Source organism: Eptesicus fuscus, chromosome 14 (assembly GCF_027574615.1).
Source record: "Eptesicus fuscus isolate TK198812 chromosome 14, DD_ASM_mEF_20220401, whole genome shotgun sequence".
Classification (NCBI taxonomy): domain Eukaryota; kingdom Metazoa; phylum Chordata; class Mammalia; order Chiroptera; family Vespertilionidae; genus Eptesicus; species Eptesicus fuscus.
In genome coordinates, this window is record NC_072486.1 from 44,898,227 (window position 1) to 44,925,635 (window position 27,409).

General features: G+C 38.5%; 1 protein-coding gene across 1 annotated transcript in view; it reads left to right on the forward strand.

The window, feature by feature from the left end:
* Positions 1–27,409, forward strand: part of SUGCT (succinyl-CoA:glutarate-CoA transferase) — a 555,315-nt gene that overhangs the window by 170,927 nt on the left and 356,979 nt on the right. Inside the window, exon 10 of the mRNA XM_008150339.3 lies at positions 15,848–15,919. Coding sequence (XP_008148561.1) covers positions 15,848–15,919 — 72 coding nt within the window. The remainder of the gene's footprint in view (positions 1–15,847; positions 15,920–27,409) is intronic.

The window sequence follows — 27,409 nt, forward strand, 5'->3', positions numbered from 1 at the left end:
GTAGAATAAAAAACTGGAGTTTCTTTTTATACAAACTTATTTATTTGGATTTTTTATATTTCAAATTATTGATACATTCAATAGAATTCGACATATGAGCTACTACTGATGCTAACCGTGTCGAGTCACACTCGACATCCGAGTGCAAAAGGTTAAACAATACCAAAATATATCAGAAATTGGAACTCATTAGATAAATTTAACCACAAGTTGCACACAGTAAGACAGTATTAGTGAATTTAGAGAGAAGTCAATAAAAATATCCAAACTGAAGTTCAGGATAGAAAAAGTAATGGGATAAAGAAAAGAATGGAAGCAAAAAAAAAAAAAAAAGTATAAGATATATGTAGATCATGCTCAAAAGCTCCAACACATGTGTTATCATTTCAGAAGGAGAGTATAGAGAGAATAGGAGTAAGCAATATTTGAAAAAGTAATGACTGAGAATTTCCCTAAGCTGATGAAGGATATTAACCAACAGATTCAAGAATCTCAGGCAACTGAAAATTGTCAACATCAGAGTCTAATGAATCTTCTGAAATGAGGCCAGAGGTGGAGAAAGTCATATTATCTTTGGAAAAGCTACATAAAGCATAATGACAGATTTAAAAAAATCTATGGAGCCCTGGTTGGGTAGCTCAGTTGGTTGGAGCATCCTCTGGATGCACCAAGGTTGTGGGTTTGATCCCTGATTGAGGCACATGGAATCAACCAATGAGTGCATGGACAGGTGGAACAACAAGTCAATATCTCTCCCTTCCTCTCTCTCTCTAAAAAATAATCAATCAATAAATATTTAAAATAAATCTATGGAAGCCAGGAGACAATGTAATGTTATTTTTAAAATGCTGAAATAATAATAATAAAACCCTGAATGGTATAAGACCTAAAATTAATATGATATTCTGTCTTGACATCTGAAGCCAGGAGTCCCACAAGTGGGCCTGATTGCAAGTTCCTGTCCCCATTCTGCTCCAGTAACTGAGGTCCCCTAGCCAAACCAAGTCTCCTTAAATAACCAGGCACAGTGTCTATTTATTCCTGAGTAGTGTTTCAGTTCCTGGCCAGCCAGTGGAATTACTCAAACAAGTGATTCATGTTTTGTGGGAACCAGAGGATGCACCCCCCTCTTGGTGCTATCAAGCCTGCTTCCCCCTGACCCTGGCTGTTCACTTTGTTACTGACTGCAGCTCCCATGTGGCGCTGTGCATGCAGTATCCTCCTCCCCTGGGCTGTGGTCATATGTGACTAGTAAACTGCTGTTGATCCTATCTGTCCAGTTTTGGGTGTTGTGTTTGGCCATCCCCTAACCCTAGGGCAGGGGAGTTCTCCTTCACCCATGAGGTGAAGAGGACGTAAGATTAAAAAACTCTGCCAACCCGTGGTTCTTTTTTATTTTTTTATTATAATTTTTTTATTGTCTAAAGTTTTACGTATGTCTTATTTTTCCCTAATTGACCCCCCCGCCCCTCCGCAGCCATTCCTACCCTGGGCAAGCCCCACCGCCCCAGTGTCTGTGTCCATTGGTTATACATGCTAATATGCATGCATACAAGTCCTTTGGTTGCTCTCTAACCACCCCCCCCCCCGCCATTTGTCTCTGGATCTATTCTTTTATTACTATTATTTATTATTTAATTTTTATTGTCTAAAGTTTTACATATGTCTTATTTTTCCCCAGTTGACCCCGCCCCCCCACCTATCCATTCCCATCCCGGGCAAGCCCCCAATACCCCAGTGTCTGTGTCCATTGGTTATACTAACATGCATGCATACAAGTCCTTTGGTTGCTCTCTAACTTACCCTCTCCCCTGCCTTTTGTCTCTGGATCTATTCTTGTTCATCAAATTATGTTGATCATTATATCCCACATATGAGTGAGATCATATGATATTGATCTTTCTCCGACTGGCTTATTATTTCACTTAGCATAATGCTCTCCAGTTCCATCCATGCTGTTGCAAATGATAAAAGTTCCCTCTTTTTTATAGCAGCATAGTATTCCATTGTGTAGATGTACCACAGTTTTTTAATCCACTCATTTGCTGATGGGCACTCAGGCTGTTTCCAAATCTTAGCTATTGTAAATTGTGCTGCTATGAATATAGGGGTGGATATATCCTTTCTGATTGGTGTTTCTGGTTTGTTGGGATATACTCTGGTTCTTTTTTTTAAATATATTTTTTATTGATTTCAGAGATGAAGGGAGAGGGAGAGAGAAATGGAAGCATCAATGATGAGAGAGAATCATTGATCGGCTGCCTCCTGCATCCTCCTACTGGGGAGCGAGTCTGCAACCTGGGCATGTGCCCTGACCAGGAATTGGACCATGACTTCCTGGTTCATGGGTTGATGCTCAACCACTGAGCTACACCAGCCAGGCAAGAGAGAGAGAATCTTAAAAGAAGCAAGAGAAAGACAGTAAGGTAGCTATAAGGGAGCTCCCATAAAACTGATTTAACAACAGAAACATTTCAGACTAGAAGTGATTGGCATGAAATATTTAACTTGATGAAAAGCAAGGGACCTACAATCAAGACTTCTCTTTCCAGCAAGGCTAGCATTTAAAATCAAAGGATAAATAAAAAGCTTCCCAGAAAGAAAAAGCTAAAGGAATTCATCACCACCAAACCAGTATTCCATAAAAATGTTAATGGGGCTTCTTTAAGAAGAAGAAAGAGAAAAACAAAAAGAGGAACATAGTTATAAAGCATAAAATGGCAATAATATGTACTTATCAATAACAATTTTAATGTAAATCGCTTAAATGCTCCAATCAAAAGATATAGGGTAGCTGAATGGATAAGAAAATAAGACCCATATATATGCTGTCTACATGAGACCCACCTCATAACAAAAGGTGCACACAGACTGAAAGTGAAGGGATGGAAAACGATAATTCATGCAAAAATAAATGGGAAAAAAACGTTCATAGCATTCCAGGCCTACCTCAAGAAACAAGAAAAATATAAAATAAACAATCTAACTTACACTGAAAGGATCAAGAAAAAGAACAATAAATAAAACTTTGATCAAAGTTACTAGAAAAATGGAAATAAAGGTCAGAGCAGAAATAAATGAAATAGGGTCTAAAAACACAATACAAGAAATGAATTAAACTAAGAGCTGGTTCTTTGAAAAGATAAAAAGGTTGATACACTTTAAACCAGATTCATCAAGAAAAAAGAGAGCAACCCAAATAAATGAAATGAGAAATGAAAGAGGGAAAATAACAACTGACACTGCAGAAACATAAAGGCTTATAAGAAAATATGTTTAAAAACTATATGCCAACAAATTGGACAATCTAGAAGATCTTGATTAAATTCGTAAATATATACAATCTCCTAAACTGAATCAAGAAGAAACAGAAAATCTAAATAGACCAATTACAATGAACAAAATTGAAGCAGTAATTAAAAAACTCCCAATAAATAAAATTCCTTGAGTGGATTATTTGGTGAATTTTACCAAACATTCAAAGAAGAACTAACACCTGTGCTTCCCAAACTATTGCAAGAAATTCAAGAGGAGGGAAGACTCGCAAGCTCATTTTACAGTGCCAGCATTATCCTAATAAAAACAAACCAAACAACAGCTAAAGACATTAAAACAAAGAAAATTATAGGTCAGTGTCCCTGACAAACATAGGTACAAAATCTTCAACAAAAGATTATTAAATTGAATTCAGCAAATACATTAAAAATATCGTATACCATGATCAAACAGGATATATTCCTAGGATGCAAGGTTGGTACAATATCCACAGATCACATTTAATGCGATATACCACATAAACAAAATTAAGGATAAAAATCATATGATCATAGATGCAGAAAAGCGTTTGACAAAATCCAGCACCCATTAATGATATAAACTCCCGGCTAAGTGGTAATAGGGAAATCATACCTCAATATAATAAAGCAAAGTGGTAATAGAGAGATCATACCTCAATATAATAAAGGCTAAAAATGAAAAACCCACAGCCAGCATCATACTTAGCATGGAAAAACTGAAAGCCTTTTCCTGAAGATGAATAAGACAGGGATGCCTGCTTTCACCACTCTTATTCAACATAATACTGGAAGTCCTAGACATAGCAATCAGACAAGAAAAAGAAATAAAATACATTTAAACTGGAAAGGAAGAAGTAAAACTGTCATTATTTGCAGATGATTGTACATAGAGAACCTTAAGAATTCCACCAAAAATACTATTATAACCAATAAATAAATTCATTAAAGTAGAAGAATACAAAAAAATATCCAGAATAGGTTGCATTTTTATACACTAATAGCGAACCAGCATAAAGAGAAACTAAGAAAACAATCTAATTTGCAATTGCATTAAAAACAAAAGCCTAGGAATAAATTTAAGCAAGGAACTAAATTATAAGACACTTAAGAAAGAAACTGAAGAAGACATAAATAAATGGAAGTAAGTACCATGGCCATGGATATGAAGAATTAGCATCATTAAAATGTCCATCATACCCAAAGCAATCTATAGATTCATCACAATTCCTATCAAAATACCAATGGTGTATTTCACAGCACTAGAACAAATAATCCAAAAATTTATATGGAACACAAAAGACACCAAATAGTGACAGCAATCTTTAGGAAGAACAACAAAGTCGGAGGAATCATGCTACCTTATATCAAACTATACTACCAGACTTTCATAATCAAAACAGCATAGTATTGGCATAAAAAAGACATATAGATCAATGGAACACTGTAAAGAGCTTGGAAATAAACCCATGCCTATATGGTCATTTAATATTTGACAAAGAAGGTAAGAACATGCAATAGGGTAAACACAGTCTATTCAATAAATGGCGTTGGGAAAATTGGATAGATACATGTAACAATATGAAACTAGACCACCTTTTTATACCATTTACAGAATAAACTCAAAATGGATTAAAGACTTAAATGTAAGACTCCAAGTTATAAATCTCCTAGAAGAAAAAATAGGCAGTAAAATCTTGGACATTCCTCTGAGTAATTTTTTTCTCCCCTACTATATCTGCTCCAGCAAAGGAAACAAAAGAGATAATAACCAGTGGGACTACATCAAACTAAAAAGTTTTTACACAGCAAAAAGGAAATTATCAACAAAATTAAAAGAGAACCCACTGAATGGGAGAACATACTCTCATGATATATCTGATAAGGGGTTAATATCTAAAATTTGTAAAGAATTCATACAATTTGACACCAAAAAATCCCCCCAAACAATCCAATTAAAAAATGGGTGGAGGACCTTAATAGACACTTTCAAAGAGGACATACAGATGGCCAATAGACATATGCAGATATGCTTAATGTCACTAATCATTACAGAAATGGAAATTAAAATTGCAATGAGATATCACTTCACCTCTGTTAGAATGGCTATCATGAACAAATCCACAAACTATAAGTGTTGGAGAGGATGTGGAGAAAAGGGAACCCTCATACACTGTTGGTGGGAATGGAGGTTAATGCAGTCACCGTGGAAAGCATTATGTAGTTACCTCAAAAATTTAAAAATGGAACTGCCTTATGACCCAGTGATTCCACTTCTGGAAATTTATCTGAAGAAGTCCAAAACACTAATTCAAAAGAATATATGCATCTGTATGCTCATTACAGCATTTTTTACAATACCAAGTATGGAAGCAGCCCAAATGCCCATCAAAAGATGAGTAGATAAAGTGGTGGTACATATATACAATGGAATAACAAAGAATGAAATCTTACCATTTGTGACAGCAAAGGAAACTAGAGGGTATTATTCTAAGTGAAATAAGTCAGCCAGAGAAAGACAAGTACCATATGATTTCACTTATATGTGGAATCTAAAGAACAACATTAATGAACAAACAAAACAGAAACAGACTCATAAATACAGAGAACAGACTGATGGTTGCTGGAGGGGAAAGGCATTGGGGAACTGGGTGCAAAAGGTGAAGGAATTGAGAAGTACAAATTGGGACTTATATGGTGCCAGGTGGGTATCGGAAATATAGGGGAACAGTTTGTAAAGTATACTAGTGGCCCGGTGCATGAAATTTGTGCATGGGGGAGGGGTTCCCTCAGCCCCGCCTGCAACCTCTCCAATCGGGGACCCCTTGGAGGGTGTCTGACTGCCCTGTGGGATCGGGCCTCTACTGGCAGTTGGACATTCCTCTCGCAATCTGGGACCACAGGCTCCTAACCGCTCACCTGCCTGCCTGTCTGATCGCCCTTAACTGCCTCTGCCTGCCTGCTTGATTGCTCCTAACCCCTCTGCCTGCCTGCCTGATTGCCCCTAACCTCTCTGCCTACCTGCCTTATCACACCTAACTGCCTCTGTCTGCCTGCCTGATCACCCCTAACTACCCTCCCCTGCCAGCCTGATTTCACCCCTAACTGCTCTCCTCTGCTGGCCTGATCGCCCCTAACTGCCTCTGCCTCAGCCCCTACCACCATGGCTATGTCCAGAAAGAATTAGGATGACTGGAAGATGGCCGGTTGACCAGGTCTAATTAGCATATTACCCTTATATTAGTATAGATAGATTATATAGGATAGGATTGCTTAAATGGGGGAGGAAGCTTTTTTCAGCAGCAGGAGGAGATGCTCTTGGCAGACAAAAATACATAATCCCTATATCTGGACTGATAGCCAGCCATATGCACTGTATTGCCAAACCAGTCATTAAAAAATTGAACTTTCTTACACCTTAACCCTTTGCACTTGCTTGCTTTTTTCTCGATTCCTTTATTCTAATGCTAACCATGTCAAGTCACACTCGACATCCGAGTGCAAAAGGTTAAACCAAACAGCTGTTGCCCTTAAAACCCCTCCTCAGCCCCCACCTTAGGTTCTGCCTTTGCAGTTCACCCAGATTAGGTTCTGACTGGTCGGTTTCTATGCCAGTCAGTGTCAAAAGCTCTGTCTCCTAGGTAGCCATTGGCTTCTTGCAATTCACTCAGATTTGGTTCTGATTGGTCGGTTTCTATGCCAGTCAGCATCAAAAGCTCCACCTCCTAGGCAGCCATTGGCTCCTCGCACTTCACCCAGATTTGGTTCTGATTGGTCAGTTTCTATGCCAGTCAGCGTCAAAAGCTGTGCCTCCTAGGCAGCCATTGGCTCCTTGCAGTTTACCCAGATTTGGTTCTGATTGGTCAGTTTCTATGCCAGTCAGCATTTCTGGGCCTATCTCTGGGCCTGATCAGAGAGGCGGGCCTCACCAGCAGCCGAGCATCTCTCTCTCTGAGAGATCAGCAGTTCAGCCCACTCACCAGTCCCCACTCACCTGAGCCTGCTGCGCGTGCAGCCTGGTGTTTGGTTGTCCCTTTGGTCGTTTTGGATGTTACAGACCCTGGATCTTTATATATATAAATGATTGTGTAACACCTGAACCTAATACAAAATAATATTGAATGTAAACTGTAATTGACAACAAGTAAAAAAAAGATATCCATTGACAATTTATGAAAAATATAAATAATTTAAGACATTTTCATTTTCTTTCTTGCCATTGCCTCCATACCCAGTATTAATAACCAAGTGTTTGAAATCCTAGATATGTTTGATTTGAAATGAGATTAATTGATTTTGAAGAACCTTCAGGACATCTTTGAGCATTCAAACTTTATTTGGAATTGGGAAATTCTGGCCTGTATCTGGGATAACTGGAAATCAGTACATAATATTGTACTCAAGGCTATTCTAAAATTCAAGGCAAGTGCTAGTATTTAGAAATGGGTCCTCCAAAAGGCATATACCCTATGAAAATATGCAGACAAAGCCAAATAGGTAGTATGTGAAATTAGGTATTCCTGGGCTCACTTACCATTTCATAGATGACACTGTTCTTGACTTGTAAGCAGTTTGTGCCTTATAGCCATCTGGCTCAGCCAGCTCTAACACCATAAGGTGAACTGAACTATTAGTGATAGGAAATAGTGCTCTATATTTGTCACAATGTACTCTCCCAGTCCCAAAGCCAGTGACTGCTTGACATTCCAGAAACATTCTCATGGCAATGAGTTAAACTTCATGGAATGTCTTTTTCCAGTGGATGATGAAGTCATTTAACAAGGGTTACCTTTTGTGGAAGAATGTGGTGTTAAAAATTAAGTAACCCAAAGGCTTAACATTTGTGTTCCTTTTTTTTTTTTTTTTAAATAGACACTACCAATTGGATGCACTTTATTTAGACCAGAGAAAATACTGATAAATCAACACAGGTAGCTCATGAGGATGACGCAGAAAGTTCCAGTTTTTCTTTTTTCCATTCGATCATCTGATAGATTGAGTTGATGCAGAACTTCCTCCTGTGGTTTTATATTTAGAAAACTCGAAGCTCAGAAAGCAGAGCATTTGGGAAGAACAGACACTTCCAAGAACAATGGGAATTCCAGACTGACCCTCTTATTTCTCTGCCTTCACATCTGCTCACTATTCCCTGCTCCTGTAGTTCACATCTTTACCCCTCAGTCATTCAGGTATGGTCACATTTTACAACTGAAACTGCTCTAACCTGAGGAACTAAACTCTGAACCCCCATGCTCTTTACATATCTTTCCATGTCTTTCAATTTGATGTCTTGTGCCATTTCCTTGGGATATCTAATCCTTTACCAATAAATATTTTCTCAGCCTGAAAAACACCTCTCTCCAAAAAGAGGAGGTTTATCATGACTAGAATGTGAAGAAAATCATGTCATTTCTGCGTGATCTTCTAACCAGTGAAACTGGTCACCCTTGGATAAGCACAGCCCACAGAAAGAGGCGTCTTTCCTCAGGAATAATAAAATCTGGTCTCCTATGTGGAAAAGCTTAGTTCTGGCTTTGTCTTCTTAAAACTAAAGATAAATATCACACGATCTCACTCATATGTGGGATATAATGAACAACATACATAAACTGATGAACAAAAATAGATCCAGAGACATAGAACCACCAAACAGACCATCCAACCTCAGAGGGAAGGCAGAGGAGTTGGGGGGAGGGGGTTAGAGATCAACCAAAAGACTTGTATGCATGCATATTAGCAATGGACACGGACACTGGGGCAGTGGGGGCTTGTCCTGGAGGGTGGGAGTAGCCGGGGAGGGTTCAATTGGGGGGAAGGGAGAGACATATGTAATACTTTAAACAATTAAAAAAAGATTAAAAAGATTAAAAATACAAAACAAAACTACAGATATTTGCTCCTGCTGCCCTTTTCCCATCTTTTCATGCAGAAGTGACTGCCTTTTTCCACCTTAGGCTTGACTTCCTTACAAAAGGAAGAGACACCTGAGTCATGAGTGTTTGCAGCTCAGTTTGCTGCGTTTGATCTGTGATGGGCAGCATGGTAGTGGGGGTGTGCATGGCCTGTTGTCACTTGTCATGCCTGGTATGGAGAGTGAGGCAACCGAGGATGAAGAGTCAGAGAAGGGAGTTATTTGCAGAGTGGATGAGGGCCCAGGCACCAGAATCTGAGGGCTTAGAATGCACGCGGGAGTTCCTTTTATGCAGACCCAGTATATAGTAATTGTTTAATAATAATAGTTTTTATTGAGTCCCCAACTTTTATCAGCAACTAGTCTATGACCCTCCTACTGTGGCTCTCACCTCACACTGAAATTGTTTCACTTCAATAACCACTGAATGGAGCATTTTACAGTCTGACCTGCCCACCTTGCGTGTTTAGTGACTTCTATTATGAGAATATTTTGACTTCACAGGATTTCTTATGCACTGTCCTAGCCATAGTCTCCTCCTGTCTTCACCACCTGTTCCATACTCAGCCCATTGTTCACTGCTCAGTAACATTCTGGGTATTTTTCCTAAACTTGTATCTCTTTGTCATATCCATCTGATAAAACCCTAAATCTAGTGAATGTAAATATTCATTTATTCCCTGTAACTGAGTGATGATGGAAGGAAGCCACTTAATTAGGCTCTCAACACTTCAGCATTACAATTGTGCTTATCTGGTTACTCTGCTCTCCGTCTTGGTAACGATACATCAGCAGGTCTCCACTCCTTTCAGTCTTCTAGTCTCACGTCTCGTCTCCCAGCCCTCCTCTCATTTGATAGCCTCACCTCTTCCTTCATCAGAAAGCAGAAGGATCCAGTGTGAACTTTCACCAGCTGACATGGGGGCCTGGCTCTGCATCGTACTCCGCCTGTGCTCATTCTTCACTTCCTGGATGTTTGCATGTGCTGCCTCCATTTCCTTGCCTGTTACTTAGTCCTTGATCCACTTCAAACCCAATTCTGTCTACATTGTGATACCAAGGCCACATTCGCTCAGGTAAGGAAAGACGGCCTGTGGGCATTCTTTAGTGCCCATCTTACTCTCTGGCTAACTCCTCTTCTGCCCTCTTTCAAATGGGGGTGGCCTTCAGACTCATCCTTGGCTCCCGTACTTCCCCCTACTCTGCAGTATGAACTCTTTCTAAATGACCTCACCTGTGTGATGGCTTTAGTAATGGGTGACAAGCAAATGACTTCCAAATTTTGTCTACAGTTCACAGGCGTTCATATGGTCCCCAATTCCTACTCATTTGAAATTTCCTCTGGATTATCACAAAAACTCCTCAGACACCTAAATGCCATCCATGATGCCTTCCTTTCCCTTAGATTTCAATTCTCAACTGTCATGTTCAAGTCATTACCAACTGTAGTAGATTTTAACATCTAAATATTTCTTAACTTTATGTCCTTCCATCTCTGTTGTCAGGGCTCTAATGTTATATACCAGCATCTTTTTGAAAAATAAAAATAAAAATGCTGACCTCTTTTTTACAACTATAATACTTTAAACAATAATTTTTTTTTAAAAAGTTGAGATAATTGTAGATTCACATGTATTGTAATAAATAATGGAGACAGATTCTGTGTACCCCTTATCCAGTTTATGCCAATGGTAACATCTTGCAAAACTATAGTATAATATCATGATCAGGATATTGACATTGATATATTCAAGATACAGAACATTATCATCACCATAAGGATGCTTCCTATTGTCCCTTTTTAAAAAATGATTTTTAGAGCAATTTTAGGTTCACAGCAAAGTTGAACAAAAAGTACAGAAATTTCCCATTATACCACTTTTCCCCACACATGTAAAGTCTCCCCCATTATCAACATTGACGCACCCCTTACCCAGAGTAGTATATTTGTTACAACTGATGAACCATCATTGACACATAATGATCATTCAAAGTCCATGGTTTATATTAGGGTTCACTCTTGGTATACATTCCATTGGTTTGGACAAATGTATAATGACATGAGTCCATCATTATGGTGTAACACTGAGTATTTTCACTGCCCTAAAAGTCCTCTGTGCTCTACCTATTCATCCTTCCTCCCATCCTGCTCCAGCAACCACTGATCTTTTTATTGTAAAAATAGTTTTGTCTTTTCCAGAGTGTCATATAGTTGGGATCATGCAACATATAGCTTTTTGAGATTGGCTTCTTTCACTTAGTAATATTCACTTAAGGTTCCTCCATGTCTTTTCATGGCTAGATAGCTCATTTCTTTTTAGTGCTGAGAATCACATTGTCTGGATGTATCACAGTTTATTCCTTCCTCTGCTAAAGGGTATGCTCTTATCAAATGCTCACTTGGCTACACCCTTAATGTTTTCTTCTAACCATAATTTCTCATTTTTCACAACATACAGGGTATTCCAAAAATATATTAAACACTCTAACAGCTGATAGCTCAATTTTGAAAAGGAAATGTATTTTAATAAACACTGCCTTCATAATTATTCAAAGTATGTGTATACATTGTTTTGGGACACCCTATAGCTAGAGAATTTTCAAATCCTTAGTTTCTGTTTTCTTTTTGCTTAATAATTTTACCTTTGAGTCATTTTTCTTTTTTTCACATTGTACTATAAGTGGTCAGGAGGAGCCAAGTTGTACCTTCAACATGTTGCTTAGAAAGAGCTTTAGCTAAACATCCAATTTCATCACTAGCAAGTTCTGCCTTCCATGAAATACTAGAACATGAACACAGTTCAGCCAAGTTTTTCACCTTTATAACAAGGATCACCTTTCCTTCAGTTTCCAATAACATATTCCTAATTCCACCTGAGGCCTCATCAAAATGATCTTTACTGTCTACATTTCTACCAACATTTCATTCAGAATGACTCAGGTTATTTTTTAAGAAGACTAAGGCTCTCTCTACAGTGCTTTCTTTTCTTTCTGAGCTTTCACCAGAATTCCCCTTAATGGTTTGTTCACGCAATGTAGATTTTTTATTTTGTACCTCAAAACTCTTCTAGTCTCTATGCATTACCCAGGTCTAAAGATGCTTCCACATCTGTAGGTATTTTTTTTACAGCCACACCTCTCTTCTCAGTACCCTTTCTCAGGTTGCTAAAACAGAATAGCATAGACTGGGTGGCTTAAACAGCAAACATTTATTTCTTACAGTTGTTGAGACCAGGAAGTTCAAGATCAAGGCATTGCAGATTTGGTGTCTGGTGAAGACCTACTTCCTGGTTCATAGATGGCTGTGTTCTTGCTCCTAATATCATCTCACGGGGGTTAGGATTTCAATATGCGAATTTTTTTTGTGGGGGGAGCACCAATAACATTTCAGTCTATAGCACAATGTAGTATTTTTTTAGAAAGTTCTTATTAAAATATATTTATTAAACAAAAGAGGGACCAAATAAGTATTTAAAGCACTCATAATCTTACCTTTATTTCTATAAGTCTGTGATTAGGTGCTCTTTAGTCTAATCATATTCTGGCGGCTTAGCTGTTATTCACTTTCCTGTGATCATTAACTAGTTAGCTCTGCTTAAGTTTTTAAAAATTATGTGTTGGTAAAGATCTATTTCATGGTAGGTTTCAAGCTTAAGGAAGAAACAAGCATTTCATCATTAATAAAAAGGAAATAACCTCTCCTCCCAAAATGTAAACTTGTTGAACATGTTACTAATCTAAATTTTTGAAAGCCTTTCCTTACATTATATCTATCAACACACATTGTTACTTCACATAAGTTTTGCACTCCCCAACTTCCTCTTCCTTTGCAAAAAGGAGAGTAAATATACAACCTGTGTGCCTTCATAGTTATCAATGGCTTGTTGAGACATCTTTGCTCAAAACCCTTTGTCTGTCACTCACAGCTGTATTTCAGATCCCTTTTGGTAGTTTGAGAAACACTAATGCCTTATATATAACACTAGAGGCCCGGTGCATGAAATTTGTGTATGGGTGGGGTCCCTAGGCCTGGCTGGCGATCAGGGCAAGGCTGATCGGGGCTGGGCCAATTGGGGCCCGAAGGCCCCAGCAGGGTCGGGAGAGGAGGCAATTGTTGCCAAGCCGGGTGCAGAAGGAATGGACGCCACCATCGTCGGCGCCCTACCACTGTGCGGTTCCCTGCCTCCCCCCCATTCCCTCACTGCCATGGTGGGTGGGTGGTGGACTGATTGGGGCCTGCTGACAAAGGGGAGGAACGGAGCACAGGAGGTTGGCTGCTGGCCTTCGGCCCCCCTGGGAAAGGGGCCATGTTCACCGCCACCAACCCCCAGTTTCCCATCCCAGTCCGGGGCCTGGCCCTGATCAGGTGATCAGGGCCTGATGGCTGGGGGAGGGGCCACGGGAGGTTGGCTGGCTGGGGGAGGTTGGCTGTGGAAGCGCTCTTACTACCAGGGGGAAGCTCCTGTATTGAGTGTCTGCCCCCTGGTGATTAGTGTGCATCATAGCGACCAGTCGTTCGATCATAATGGTTGCTTAGGCTTTTATATATATAGATTAACTTTGCTTTGCCCTGTGAACAGGGAAAATGAATGTTTAAAATAGTGCATGTGATATCTTTTTAGTAGCATTCATTACCAAATCAAGCAAAAATGTAAATAGGATAAACCTGTTATAGTGTTTTCCTTACAATCCATTTTAGCCACAATTCTACTACATGGAAGCAATCACTTGATTGATTCATTAACAATTTATAACCATTTATTAATTGACATTCTTCAGCTATCATGTTAGTGTTAGTAGGAAGAATAAAGAAAAAATACAATCTACCAGCTCTGCTCTACCAGTACTGTACCACTTTCTATGATGATGGTGGAAATGCTCTCCACCTACATTATTGAATATGATAGCCACTGGCCACGTGTGGCTATTGAATGCTTGACATGTAGCTAGTGTGTCTGTGGAATTGAACCATTAATTTAATTTTTCTTATTGACAGTTTCTTGGGAAATAATTCACATACCATATAAGTTCACCCATTTAAGGTATAGGATTCAATGGTTTTTAGTGTATTCACAGAGTTGAGCAGCCATTACCACAATCAGTTTTAATACTTTCCATCTCCTCAACAAGAAACCCAATGTCAATTAGCAGTAGCTCCCCAATTTTTTACAACTTTCTTAGATCTAGGTAGTAATTAATCTGTCTCCACAGATATGACTATTTTGGATTTTTCATGTAAATTGAATCACATATATAATCTTTTGTGACTAATTTAATTTTAGTTTATTTAAATTCAATTGCCACATGTGGCTAGTGGCTACCATAAGAAGCAAGTGAAGTAAAAGACCAAGTACAGATGCTTAAGAAATGCTGAAGGCTGAGGATAAGATACTCCTGCAAGACAAGTAAGAGAGATTGAAGATGAACCTAGACAGAGCTTAGAGACAACAGGTTTCTGGAGGATGGGATAATTAACAGTACTAAATAATAAAGAGGGGTCAGGTAGTTGGTGAAGAAGGGCAGACAGGTGGCACTTTCATACCATTTAAAGATGGAGGGAAGATCACTTGAGAGGGATGACAGGATTGATGGAAATTTTTTGTTGTTGCTGTTAATATTTTTAGTGTAGGCATGAGCGTATAAGTAGGCAGTAGAAAAGGATCCAGGGGAAGTAAAGAAATTCAAGGTGTTCAAGCAGGGTTCTGGAAGACGTTAGTTAAAGCAGTACCAAGGTCATTAGCATGGGAGTAAGCCCTGGTAAGAAAGATAGAGGTCATGTTTCTCAGAGGCAGGAGTGAGAGAAGAAAAAGTAGGCAAAGATACAGAGCAATTTTTACATAGAAAAGAAGGAAACTGAAGGAATGTATTTACTTAAGGAAAGTGGGAAGAAATCTTTCTGAGGGTAAAGTTTGGTTCCTCCAAACTACTGTGATCAAATGTGGAGAAGAAGGTGCTGAGAACTTCTCCAGAGAGGCTAGGATTATGGGACGTAGGAATGTTGATTACTTATCGGTATTGCTGTCTAAATGTCTGTCCCTCCAAAAAGGGACAGACATTTTCAGGTAGATAAGCCACAAGAATTCCAGGATCCAGATATGTCCATATTCACTTACTAAAGAGTGAAAATTGTGCACAAGTTTGCATCTGAGGTTTTCAAAGATTAAATGTAGCTGCATCAGCGCACACGCCCACCCTCTTTCCCTTCCTTCTTTACTTCCTTCTGCCTTCCTTTTTCCATCTATTCATATAGTTTGTAGAAAACAATGTACCCTCTTGCTTTGCCTTATAAGAAAAAAGTGGAAACAAAATACAAAACTTTGGGAAAATTCAACATTATTCATGTTGTAATGAATACAGAATTTCACATTATGAGCTGTAATAAAATTCCAGGATTTTCTTCATTTTCCTAAATCATTTCCCCCTCCCATGTTATAACACTGGAAGGGCCAGAAAGTGCTTTGAAAATCCCAAATGAAAGCCACTGTGCAAATATAAGTGGAAAATATACTAATTCGTTGATACTGACTTAATAACATTGCTTTAGAACAAGCTTTTTATATAGGAGTTTTAGAAAGTAAAGCCAACTTTTGTGGTATTCTCAATATATAAAATTATAAATTTATGTGTGTATTTTTTATTTTAGGCTTTTAAAACTAAGGATGGCTATCTTGTAGTTGGAGCAGGAAATAACCAACAGTTTGCTACTGTGTGTAAGGTAAGTTGTAATCTTTGGGATGGGTGGATGATATACGCAACAACTCATTTAGTAAAAAGCCAGGAAGGTTTAATTTTGCCTAGAACAGTGTTGCTAAGTATATAAGCAACTCAAGAACCTCCTGTGTTAGACTTAAGTTACAGTACGCCATTTTCATGCTTATAAATACCAAGTATAGAGTCTGAATCAGCACTCTCACTGTTTTATTTTTTCTGAGGTATCAGGCTGTATTTTGAACTGAAGAATGATAGTAACTTAAATTATTGTAAAACCTGACCTGTCTGCCAGTCCAAACAAAAGGAAACAATAACAATAACAAAATTAAAGAGATCTTCAACACTAGTTGTTTTATTTTTTTCCCCTCCCTCCTTCCCTGCCTCCTTGCCTCCCTCCCTCCCTCCCCCTTTCCTTTCTTTCCCTCCTTTCTTCTACAACATGGGCCTAATTAGGCCCAAATATAATCTTCTACTAAATTTATTTTATTTATCACCAGAAAATTTTGTAAAAATTTGAAGTATTTTAATGACTACCTTTCTGCAAAATTTATGTTTTAAGATTTTAGCAAATATGGTTTTATAAAAAACGTTGCTCCTCAATAAGGCCTTAAAAAGTGGCCTTGGAATCATTTAAAGTAATTTTATGTTGAAGATACTCTTTTTTTATTTAAATATATATTTTTATTAATTTTAAGGAGGATGGGAGAGAGAGAGAGAGAGAGAGATTGAAACATCAATGATGAGAGAGAATTATCAATTGGCTGCCATGCCCTGACCAGGAATCAAACCGTTACCTCTGGTTCATAGGTCAATGCTCAACCACTGAGCCACACCAGCCGGGCTGAAGATACTCTTATTTTTTAGCAATGCTTAGGCATTTAAAAAAATTTTGATGTTTTGCATTTATCTAGGCTCTTTTTGGTCCTGTTATTTATTTATTTATTTTTTATTTATTTATTTAACTTAAGGCCTTAGATTTCGGTTTACTTATTCCAGTTGTAATGCCGTAAATATAATCTAGTTCTTTAAAAAAAAGTGTGTGTGTTTTTTCCTTGCATATATGCAAAGGCCTCAACTACTGAGGATGTTTTCCCTGATTGGGACACTTTTTTTTTTTTTTTTACTAACTATACTACCATGAGCTTTCAGTTTTATTAAAGATGCCTATGAGTTCCTTATAGGAACCTTATTTATTGTGGTTAACTTATTATGTACAAAACTTATTTATTACCATGCCTCTTTCGAATGAGAGGTTAACGAGCAGAGCTAAAAACCACAGCAAAGGGGTGGGAAGTACCACAGAGAAGGTGACAAATGGAGATAGTTCTGATTGGAGGAAGGGCTGGAACATCTGAGGTGGGGAGGAGGGCTGCTTTTATAATGGTTTCTCTGAATAAGTGTAGAGAAAATTGATTCATACATTTGATCTGGGATCAAAGAATCTTTATTGTGAACGGTCAATGTTAAAAATATGAAACATACGGAAGCTGTTGCCTATGAAGTCATTTGTGTACTCTAGCTCCAGAGATGTAAAAGCCAGTTCATTGCTATAAACGAGTACAGATTGTCTTCCTGGGCCATATGTTTTGGAGTTTTCTCTCTCCAGAAAAGGTGGGGGAGGAGAGGAGAGAAATTACTGGTTGACATATTCTTTACTGTTGAAAATAACTGTACTGAATTCTTTTTATTTTTGATTCATTATTGCTGATTAATTTGAAACTTTTGAACTTCCTCATAAATATCCATAAGAACATTTATTGGAAAAGATTTTTATTTCAAAGCAGGATATTTGCCATAAATCATAGTACTAAAATATGAGTTATCGCTGAGTGTTATGACACATTGTTAAAAAAAAAGACTATCAGAGGGCTTTGGGGAATGGCATACTGACCTTGTTTTTTCCATATGTGAGTTAGGAATGATAATTCCTGTTTTGAGCCATTAAGACAGTATCTATAAAATTCTGAGATCTTCAGAAAAAATTGTATATAAGATTTTAATGTTATTTACATCATTTACTAGGCATTTTGAGCAAACATTGCAATCTGATTGGCTTTTTCAACCTTCATAATTATATCCTTACATGTAAACTTGTTTTAAAAACCTTTTCACCTAAGAAGTATCACCTGTGTCCTTATTTACTTTATTATTTTTTTAAAAAAACTTCTCCCAAGAATTTTTGTTTTCTTTTTTAGAGAGAGAGGAAGGGAGAGAGAGTGGGAGAGAAAGAAACATCACTATGAGAAAGAAACATCGATTTGTTGCCTCCCATTTGTGCCCCAACCAGGGATCAAACCCGCAGCCTGGGTATATGCTTTGACAGGGAATCGAACCTCTGACCCTTTGGTGCATGGGATGATGCTCCAACCAACTGAGCCACACTGGCCAGGACACCTGTATCCTTATTTTGATGCAAGATTTTCCTCCTCCCGACTGTAGTGGGTGGGTTTCTTCTAAGTATTTTTTTATTCAGATATATCTCATACTGAGAGGCCTGTCATTCAAACTGGCCTCATAGAACAGAGACAGTAAAGCATCAAACAGACAGTCAAATTACAGGGGGAAGGTTAGGGAGAGGTGGGGGAGATAAGAGATCAATCAAAGGACTTGTATGCATGCATATAAGCATAACCAATGGATGCAAAACTCTGGGAGGTGAGGGCATATATGGGAGTGGGGTGGGGGGTGGCAATAGTAAGATATGTACACATATAATACCTTAATAAAAAAATTGAAAAAAACAAAACAAAACGAAACAAACTGGCCTCATAGAAGATGAGATCCCCAGTTTTTGACAGTGAGCCCATTAAGATTGTTCTTTTGCCAGGTAAGAGCCACTTTGACATATATGGCCACTGCACTTCCCTACCTCCTGGGGAGAAATGTAGCAATATTGCCTGCCACAACTGAGTAGAATTCACTAAGGCCTAGTCTCTTCCCAAAATAAAATTTGATATACTGCTTAACTAACATTTCTTGGGGAGGTTCCTGTTAGGGAATCTCTTATTGTCAGGGATTAGAGTGAGGGCAAGAACATAAGGTTCAAAGCTTGGAGTTGAGAATATCTTCCTGCATATAAAGTGAACCTTGCTTTATAAAAATCCCACTTTATGGCCCTTAACATGATACAGAAGAGTAGGGAATGTGAGCATATGTAAGTTATTTCAAGCTGATTGATGCCAACTCTAATGGGTATTCCTATTTGAAGTATATTGACATCCTTTTAAAAGTTATTTGGAGTTAAAGTTTCTTTTATTGGAGGCAATATGCATTGGCTCCCAACTTCAGCATGCATAGCAAATGTCCATTCCCAAAGATTTTGACTTAGTGTGTCTGAGATGGGACACAGGAAGGGATCACCGAAGGGCCCACACACAGACTTGTCCAACCTGGGCACAGCAAAAAAACAACAACAACGGTTTAAAGGGCACCTACATATATGGGAAGTAAATTCATTTACTAGCCCTAGAGCATTTGCCAAGCATGAGGGCAACTGTGGGAACTCTCTCTGATGTCAGAAACACAGAAGAGCACCATTTGTTTTGCTGCCACTCCACCTTGATTTCATGAGCACAAACACAATCCAGAAGTTCTAGGCAGCTGGCCAAGGCCATCCCTGTGTGCCCCAGACCCCATGCCCACACCAGCTCTGTGGCTGGCCCCTGGACTCCCCATGGTGCAAGCCCCCTTTAACTACAGCTCAAGCCGCGTGCAGTGCAGTTTGTCCCCTGGACTTACCGAAGCCTCAGCCTGCTCCAACTACAGCTCCACCTGACCTGCCAAAGTGGCCTTGGCTCTGCTTGCCCGCCGGGACTGCCTGTGACCTGTGCGGGCTCCAACTAAAGACCCAGCCAGCCTTCCAAGGCAGCCCAGGTGAGGCTTGCCTCTGGGACTCCCTATAGCCCTCACTTTCTCCAGCTCCAGCTCCAACTGGCCTGCCAGACACCTGGTACACATGGTTTACAAAGGGGACGCTCCTACGTAAGGCCACTTCTTCATTACCAGCAGAGGTTGCTGCTTTGTCTAATTCAAAGAAATGTAGCCTAAATGAGGAGACAGAGAAACATGTTCCAAATGAAAGAACAGGACAAAAACCCAGAAGAAGGACTAAATCAAATGGAGATAAGCAATCTACCAAGTAAAGAGTTCAAAACATTGATTATAAAAATGCTCAACAAACTTAGGAAAAGAATAGATGAACTTAGTGAGTACTTCAGCAAAGAAAATAACTGTGAAGAACAGTATGGAGTTTCCTCAAAAAAACTAAAAATGGAACTCCCATTTGACCCAGTAATCCCACTTCTAGGAATATATCCCTAGAAACTAGAAACACCAATCAGAAAGGATATATGCACCCCTATGTTCATAGCAGCACAATTCACCATAGCTAAGATTTGGAAACAGCCTAAATGCCCATCAGCGGATGAGTGGATTAGAAAACTATGGTACATCTACACTAGGCGTCCTCAAACTACGGCCCGCAGGCCACATGTGGGTGTTTTTGCCGTTTTGTTTTTTTTACTTCAAAATAAGATATGTGCAGTATGCATAGGAATTTGTTCATAGTTTTTTTTAAAATATAGTCTGGCCCTCCAACGGTCTGAGGGACAGTGAACTGGTCCCCTGTTTAAAAAGTTTGAGGACCCCTGATCTACACAATGGAATACTACGCTGCTATAAAAAAAGAAGGAATTCCTACCATTTGCAGCAGCATGGATGGACCTGGAGAACATTATGCTAAGTGAAATAAGCCAGGCAATGAAAGAAAAATACCACATGATCTCACTCATTTATGGAAAATAAAGAACATTATAACCTGATGAACCAAAAGATAGATACAGAGGCAGTAAAGCATCGAACAGACTGTCAAATTACAGTGGGAAGGCTGGGGAGTGTTGGGGAGGGGGGCAAAGAGATCAACCGAAGGACTTGTATGCATGCATGTAAGCACAACCAATGGACACAAGACACTGGGGGTGGGATGGGATGAGGGCATGTGACAGGGGGTAGGGGAGGCTGGGGGAAGGTCAATGGGGAAAAAAAGGAGATATATGTACTACTATATGTAATACTTTAAACAATAAAATAAAATTTAAAAAAAGAACAGTAAGGACTGAAGAATATAATAATTGGAATGAAAAACACACTAGAGGGAATCAATAGTAGATTAGATTCCACATATAAGTAAGATCATGTGATACTTTTCTTTCTCCGACTAGCTTATTTCACTAAGCATAATACTGTCTAGGTCCCTCCATGCTATTTCAAAGGGTGAGCGAGCATTCTTTTTTACAGCTGCATAGTATTCCATTGTGTACCACAGTTTTTTAATCCATTCATCTACATGATCTCACTTATATGGGGAATCTAATGAACAAAATAAACTAATGAACAAAATAGATCCAGAGACATTAAAGTGTGCAACAGACCAATGTATTTCAGAGGGAGAGGAGGCGGGAAGAGATTAACCAATGAATTTATATGTATATATGCATAACCCATGAACAGATAGTAGTGTGAGTAGGCCTGGGGAGAGGGTAAGAGAGAGATGAAGAAGGGTATATGGGGGGAGGACATCTTACAAAAAAGATAAATTGTAAAAAATAGTAGATTAGATGATGCATAAGACTGAATCAGTAACCTGGAAAACAAGGTAGTGGAAATCACACAATCAGAAGAGCAAAAAAGAAAAAAAAAAAGAAAAGAGATAGTTTATGGGACCTTAGGGATGATATCAAAGAAGCATTTAAACATTTACATCATAGGAATACCAAAAGTGGAAGAGAGAAAGGGACAGAAGAACCTATGTGAAGTGATAATGTCTGAAAACTCCCCTAACCTGGAGTCGGACTAAACATTCAAGTCCAGGAAGCACAGAGAGTCCCAAACAAGGTGAACCAAAAGAGGTCCACACCAAGACACATCATAATTAAAATGCTAAAATTTAAAGATAAAGAATCTTAAAAGATAATTTTCTTTAGTGATGTGTTTGAGTTCTTTTGTCTTTATTTTTGTGTATCTATTATAGGTTTTTGGTTTGTTGTTACCATGAGATTCATATATAATAAGCTATGTTTATAACAGTCTATTTTAAGTTTAAAAATTAATGTTTAAAAATCAGTTTCATTTTAATACACAAATGTGAATTTTAAGAAAGAGAAATTAAGAAAAAAAAATCTAATTTACAATTGCATTAAAAAGAATGAAATACCTAGAAATAAATTTAACCAGGTAGTAAAAGACCTCTATAAGACATTGAAGAAAGAAATCCAAAAAGACATAAGTAAATGGAATATACCATGCTATTGGATTAGAAAAATTAATATTGCTAAAATGTCTATGCTACCCCAAACAATTACCAGATTCAATGCAATCTCTATCCAAATGACAATGTCAGTTTTCACAAAACTAGAAACAAAGAATTCTGACATGTATATGAAACCACAAAAAACCCTGAATAGCCAAAGCAATCTTGAGAAAAAGGAACTAAGTTGGAGGTATCATGTACCCTGATTTAAAACTATATTATAAAGCTATAGTAATGAAAACAGTAGGGTTCTGAAATAAAACCAGACACATAGATCAATGGAACATAATAAAAATCCTGAAATAAACCAACATGTATATGGTTAATTAATCAATGACAAAGGAGGCAGAAATATACAGTGGGGAAAAGATAGTCTCTTCAAAATATGTGTTGATAAAATTGCACAGACACATCCAAAAACCATGAAACTAGGCCACTTTTTTTTTTACACATGTACAAAAATAAACTTGAAATGAATTAAATACTTGCATGTAAGACCTAAACCATAAAATTCTTAACAGAAAATATAGGCAGTATACTCTTTGACTTCGAAATATCTTTTTTTGGATATGGCTTCTTGGGCAAAGACAAGAAAATAACAAAATGCAAATGGGACTACTTCAAACTAATGAACTTTTGAACAGTGAAGGACAGCATCAACAAGATGAAAAGGCAACCTACTGCATGGCAGAAGTTGTTTGCAAATGATATAATTGATAAGGGGTTGATATCCCAAACATATATAGATTTCATATGACTCAACATAAAAAAATATCCAAAAAATATATAGATTTCATATCACTCAACATGAAACAAACAAGCAAAATAGAAATAGACTCATGGATACAGAGAGCAGACTGACAGTGTCAGAAGGGAAGGGGTTGGGAGACTGGGAGAGATTAGGAAGTACAAATTGGTAGTTAAAGAAAAGTCAGGGAGATGTAGATTACTACATAGGAATCTATACTAATAAAAGGGTAATATGCAAATTGGTCACAATGCCCTCACAGTAACAACTGAACAGCAGGTTGCATGGGGTAACAAGGCTCGTAGGGGTGTTAGCGAGGGACGACCAAACGACTCACCAGCAGGCTGCGTGGGGTGACCAGGCTGGCAGTGGGGTTAGCGAGGGATGACTAAACGACTGACAAGCAGGCTGTGTGGGGCAACCAGGCTGGCAGGGGGGTTAGCGAGGGATGACCAAATGACTGACCAACAGGCTGCGTGGGGTGACCAGACCAGCAGGGGGGGCAGTGAGGAGCGACCAGGCTGGCAGAGGGGGGCAGTGAGGGCAACCAGGTCAGCAGGGGGTGCAGTTGGGGGTGATCAGTCTGGCAGGGGGGCAGTTGGGGGTGACCAGGCTGGCAGGGGGGACAGTGAGGGGTGACCAGGTCAGCAGAGGGGGGGCAGTTGGGGCAACTAGGCCAGCGGGGGGGGGGCAGTGGGGGTGACCAGGCCAGCAGAGGGGGGCAGTTGGGGGAAACCAGGCTGGCAGGGGGGGCAGTTGGGGGCAACCAGGCTGGCAGGGGGGCAGTTAGGGATGATCAGGCTGGCAGGCAGAGGCGGTTAGGGGTGATCAGGCTGGCAGGCAGAGGCGGTTAGGGGCAATCAGGCAAGCAGGCAGGTGAGCAGTTAGGAGCCAGCAGTCCTGGATTGTGAGAGGTATGTCTGACTGCCAGTTTAGGTCTGATCCCGGGGATTGGGCCTAAACCGGCAGTTGGACATCCCCCAAGGTGTCCTGGATTGAAGAGGGTGCAGGCTGGGCTGAGGGGACCCCCTCCCCCCGTGCACGAGTTTCATGCACTGGGCCTCTAGTATAGTCAATAATATTGTAATAACTATGTATGTGGCCAGGTGGGTACTTGAAACTTGGGGGACCACTCTGTAAAGTATGTAATTTTCTAACCATTATGTTGAACTTCTGAGACAGAATAATATTGAATGTAAACTGTAACTGAAAAATAAGTAAGTAAGTAAGTAAGTAAATAAAATGGAGAGAGAAGTGAAAAAGATTTTCTGGGGTAGAGAGCATCTCAATGGTAAAATCTCTCTTTTAAATGTTTCACTTTTTCATTTCCTTTAGTAATAATAAAGACCACATTACTCTCCCACATTTCACAAAGCTACAGCACACAGAGTGCTCTTTCTAAAAACCTGTCACCACACCTGATCCAAGAATTGGCCTCAAGGCTTGTGAAGGAATACAAATCTTACCTCCCTCCCTTAGAGTGAATACCTTATGTCATGATGAAGGCCTGGGGCAGAGGGTGGGGGCAGGCTAGAAGGGTTCAATGGGGGAAAAATGGGTACATCTGTATAACTTTAAACAATAAAGATAAATTTTAAAAAAAGCAAGTGCCTTCATTAAATCCCAGCTTAAATTTATAAATCTGGCCTCACTCAGAATATACTTTAGCTACATATAACACTACTCTGTGACTGCACTCACGGGTAACTGGATTGCCTCATGTGTCCTTATTTGACTTATTGGACCTCTTTTCTCTTTGGAAGTGTTAAATAGTGAGCAAAAGTAATGTTTCTAGAGAAACTGCTTCATGTGTTATGATCATACTCATTCTAATTATTCTTTAGGTGCTTTAAAGAGTGCTGCTTAGGAAAAAAATGAAACAATGTAAATTAAAGTGCTTTATCTATTAAGCACTAAACAAATGTCATGTACTCCAACTAGGTACTGTTTTCCCTAAAAGAAATAATAAAGCATTTGTTTGTTAAAAAAAGAATGGCAAAGAGGGAGGAAGAATGTGTTCACTTAATCTTCATTTTAAAAGGATATTTCTATTGGATATAGAATTCTGGGTTGACAGTTCTTTCCTTTCAGTCCTTTAAACACATTGTGCCACTTCGTTCTGAGTTATGTAGTCTCTAACAAAAAATCTGCAGTCAATTGAGTTGATGTTCTGCTATAGGTAATACATAATTTTTCTTGGGGTAGTTTCAAAATTTTTATCTTTGTCATTAGTTTTCACCAGTAAGATTATGATGTATTTGGGCATGGGTGTATTGAGGTTTATCCTATTTGAGGTTCTATGAAATTATTAAATCAGTAGGTTTTTAATTTTTACCAAATTTGGGAAGTTTTCAGCATATACTCTTTCTCCTCTCATTCTGGGAATATAATAACCTAAATATTAGACTTTTGCTATTGTCAAACTGGTCCTTGAAGATGTGTTCTTTCATTTTTTTTTTGGGAGGGGACTATTTTTCCTCTTTCTGTGGTTCAGATTGAATAATTTCTAGTTATCTATTTTCAATTTTTTGACTTTTTACTCTGTCATCTCCATTGTGCTATTGAGTTCACTTAGTGAAGTGTTTCTTTTTTATTTAGCTGTATTTTTTAGTTCTAAAATTTCCATTTGGTTCTTCATACCTTCTATTTCTTTGCTGAACATTTCTACTTTTCCATTTAGTTCTTTTAATATGTATTTTTAATTATAGGTGACATGCAATATTTTTAGTTTTAGGTGTACAACATAGTGATTCAATACTTATATATCTTACAAAGTGATCACCAATAAGTCTAGTAATCACCTGTCACTGTACATAGTTATTACAATATTATTGATTACATTCCCTATGCTATATATTACATCTCCATGAATTGTTTAGTTTATAACTGGACATTTGTACTTTCCCCTTTATTGCCCCCCACCCTCCAATCACCTTACTGCTAACAACCATCAGTTCTATCTAGGAGTTTGCCTCTATTTCATTTTGTTTATTTGTTTTTTATTTTTTATTCATCTTAAAAAAGAAATCATAACATATTTGCTTTCTCTGTCCACTTATTACACCTAAAAAATGCTCTCTGTTCCATTGTTCTGTATGATCCAAACTTTTTTCCATGGTGGTTGCATCAATCTGCATTTTCACCAACAGTGCACTAAGGTTTCCTTTTCCCTGCATCCTCCCCAACACTTGTTGCTTGTTAATTTATTGATGGTAGCCATCTGACAAGTGTGAGGTGGTATCTCATTGCAGTTTTGTTTTGCATTTCTCTGAGGATTAGTGATGTTCAGCAACTTTTCATATGTCTATTGGCCATCTGTATGTCGTTTTAAAGAAGTATCTATTCAGGTCTTCTGCGGACTTCCCCCCCCCCCCCCCCACTTTTTTTAAAAAATTGATTTCAGAAAGGAAGGGAGAGGGAGAGAGATAGAAACATCAATGATGAGAGAGAATCATTGATCAGCTGCCTCCCCCCCCCCCCCCCCTCCTACCCCCCCCCCCGCCTTCTGGGTAATCGAGCCCACAACACAGGCATGTGCCCTGACCTGGAATGGAACCTTACCTTCCTGGCTCACAGGTTGACTGTCAATCACTGAGCCACACTGGCTGGGGTCTTCCCACCTTTTAATTGGGTTATTTGTCTGAGTTCTTTATGATACACTTTATCAGATGTATCACTGGTGAATACCATCTCTTACTCATTAGATTGTCTTTTCGTTTTGTTGATTTTTTCCTTTGCTGTGTGAAAACTTTTTAGTTTGATGTATTCCCCTTTGTTTATTTTTCCTTTTTCCCCCTTGCTGAAGCATATATATCAGAGAAAATATTGCTAAGAGAAATGTCCAAGATTTTACTGCCTATGTTTTTTAGGTTTCAAGTTTTACAGTGAAGTCTTTAATCCATTTTGAGTTTATTTTTGTAAATGTAGTTTTAATTTTTTTGCATGTATCTGTCCAATTTTTCAAACACTATTTATTGACTAGACTATCTTTATCCCATTGTCTGTTCTTGCCTCCTTTAAAATAAGTAGTTGATCATATAGGTGTGGTTTTATTTATGGGGCTTTCTATTCTGCTCCATTGATATATATATCTGTTTTTATGCCAGTACCATGCTGTTTTGATTACTGTAACCTTGTAGTATGGTATGATATCAGGTTGATATTTATTTTGTATCCTGCTACTTTACTGAATTAATTTATCAGTTCTAGTAGGTTTTTTGGTGGTATCTTTAGCATTTTCTCTATATAGTATCTGCAAATAATGACAGTTTTACTTGTTTCTTTCCAATTTGGATGCCTTTTATTTTTTCTTCTTGTCTGATTGCTATGGCTAGGAGTTCCAGTATTATGTGGAATAGAATGGTGAAAGTGGACATTTCTGTCTTGTTCCTGATCTTGAGGGAAATGATTTTTGTTTTTTCCAGTTGACTATGATGTTG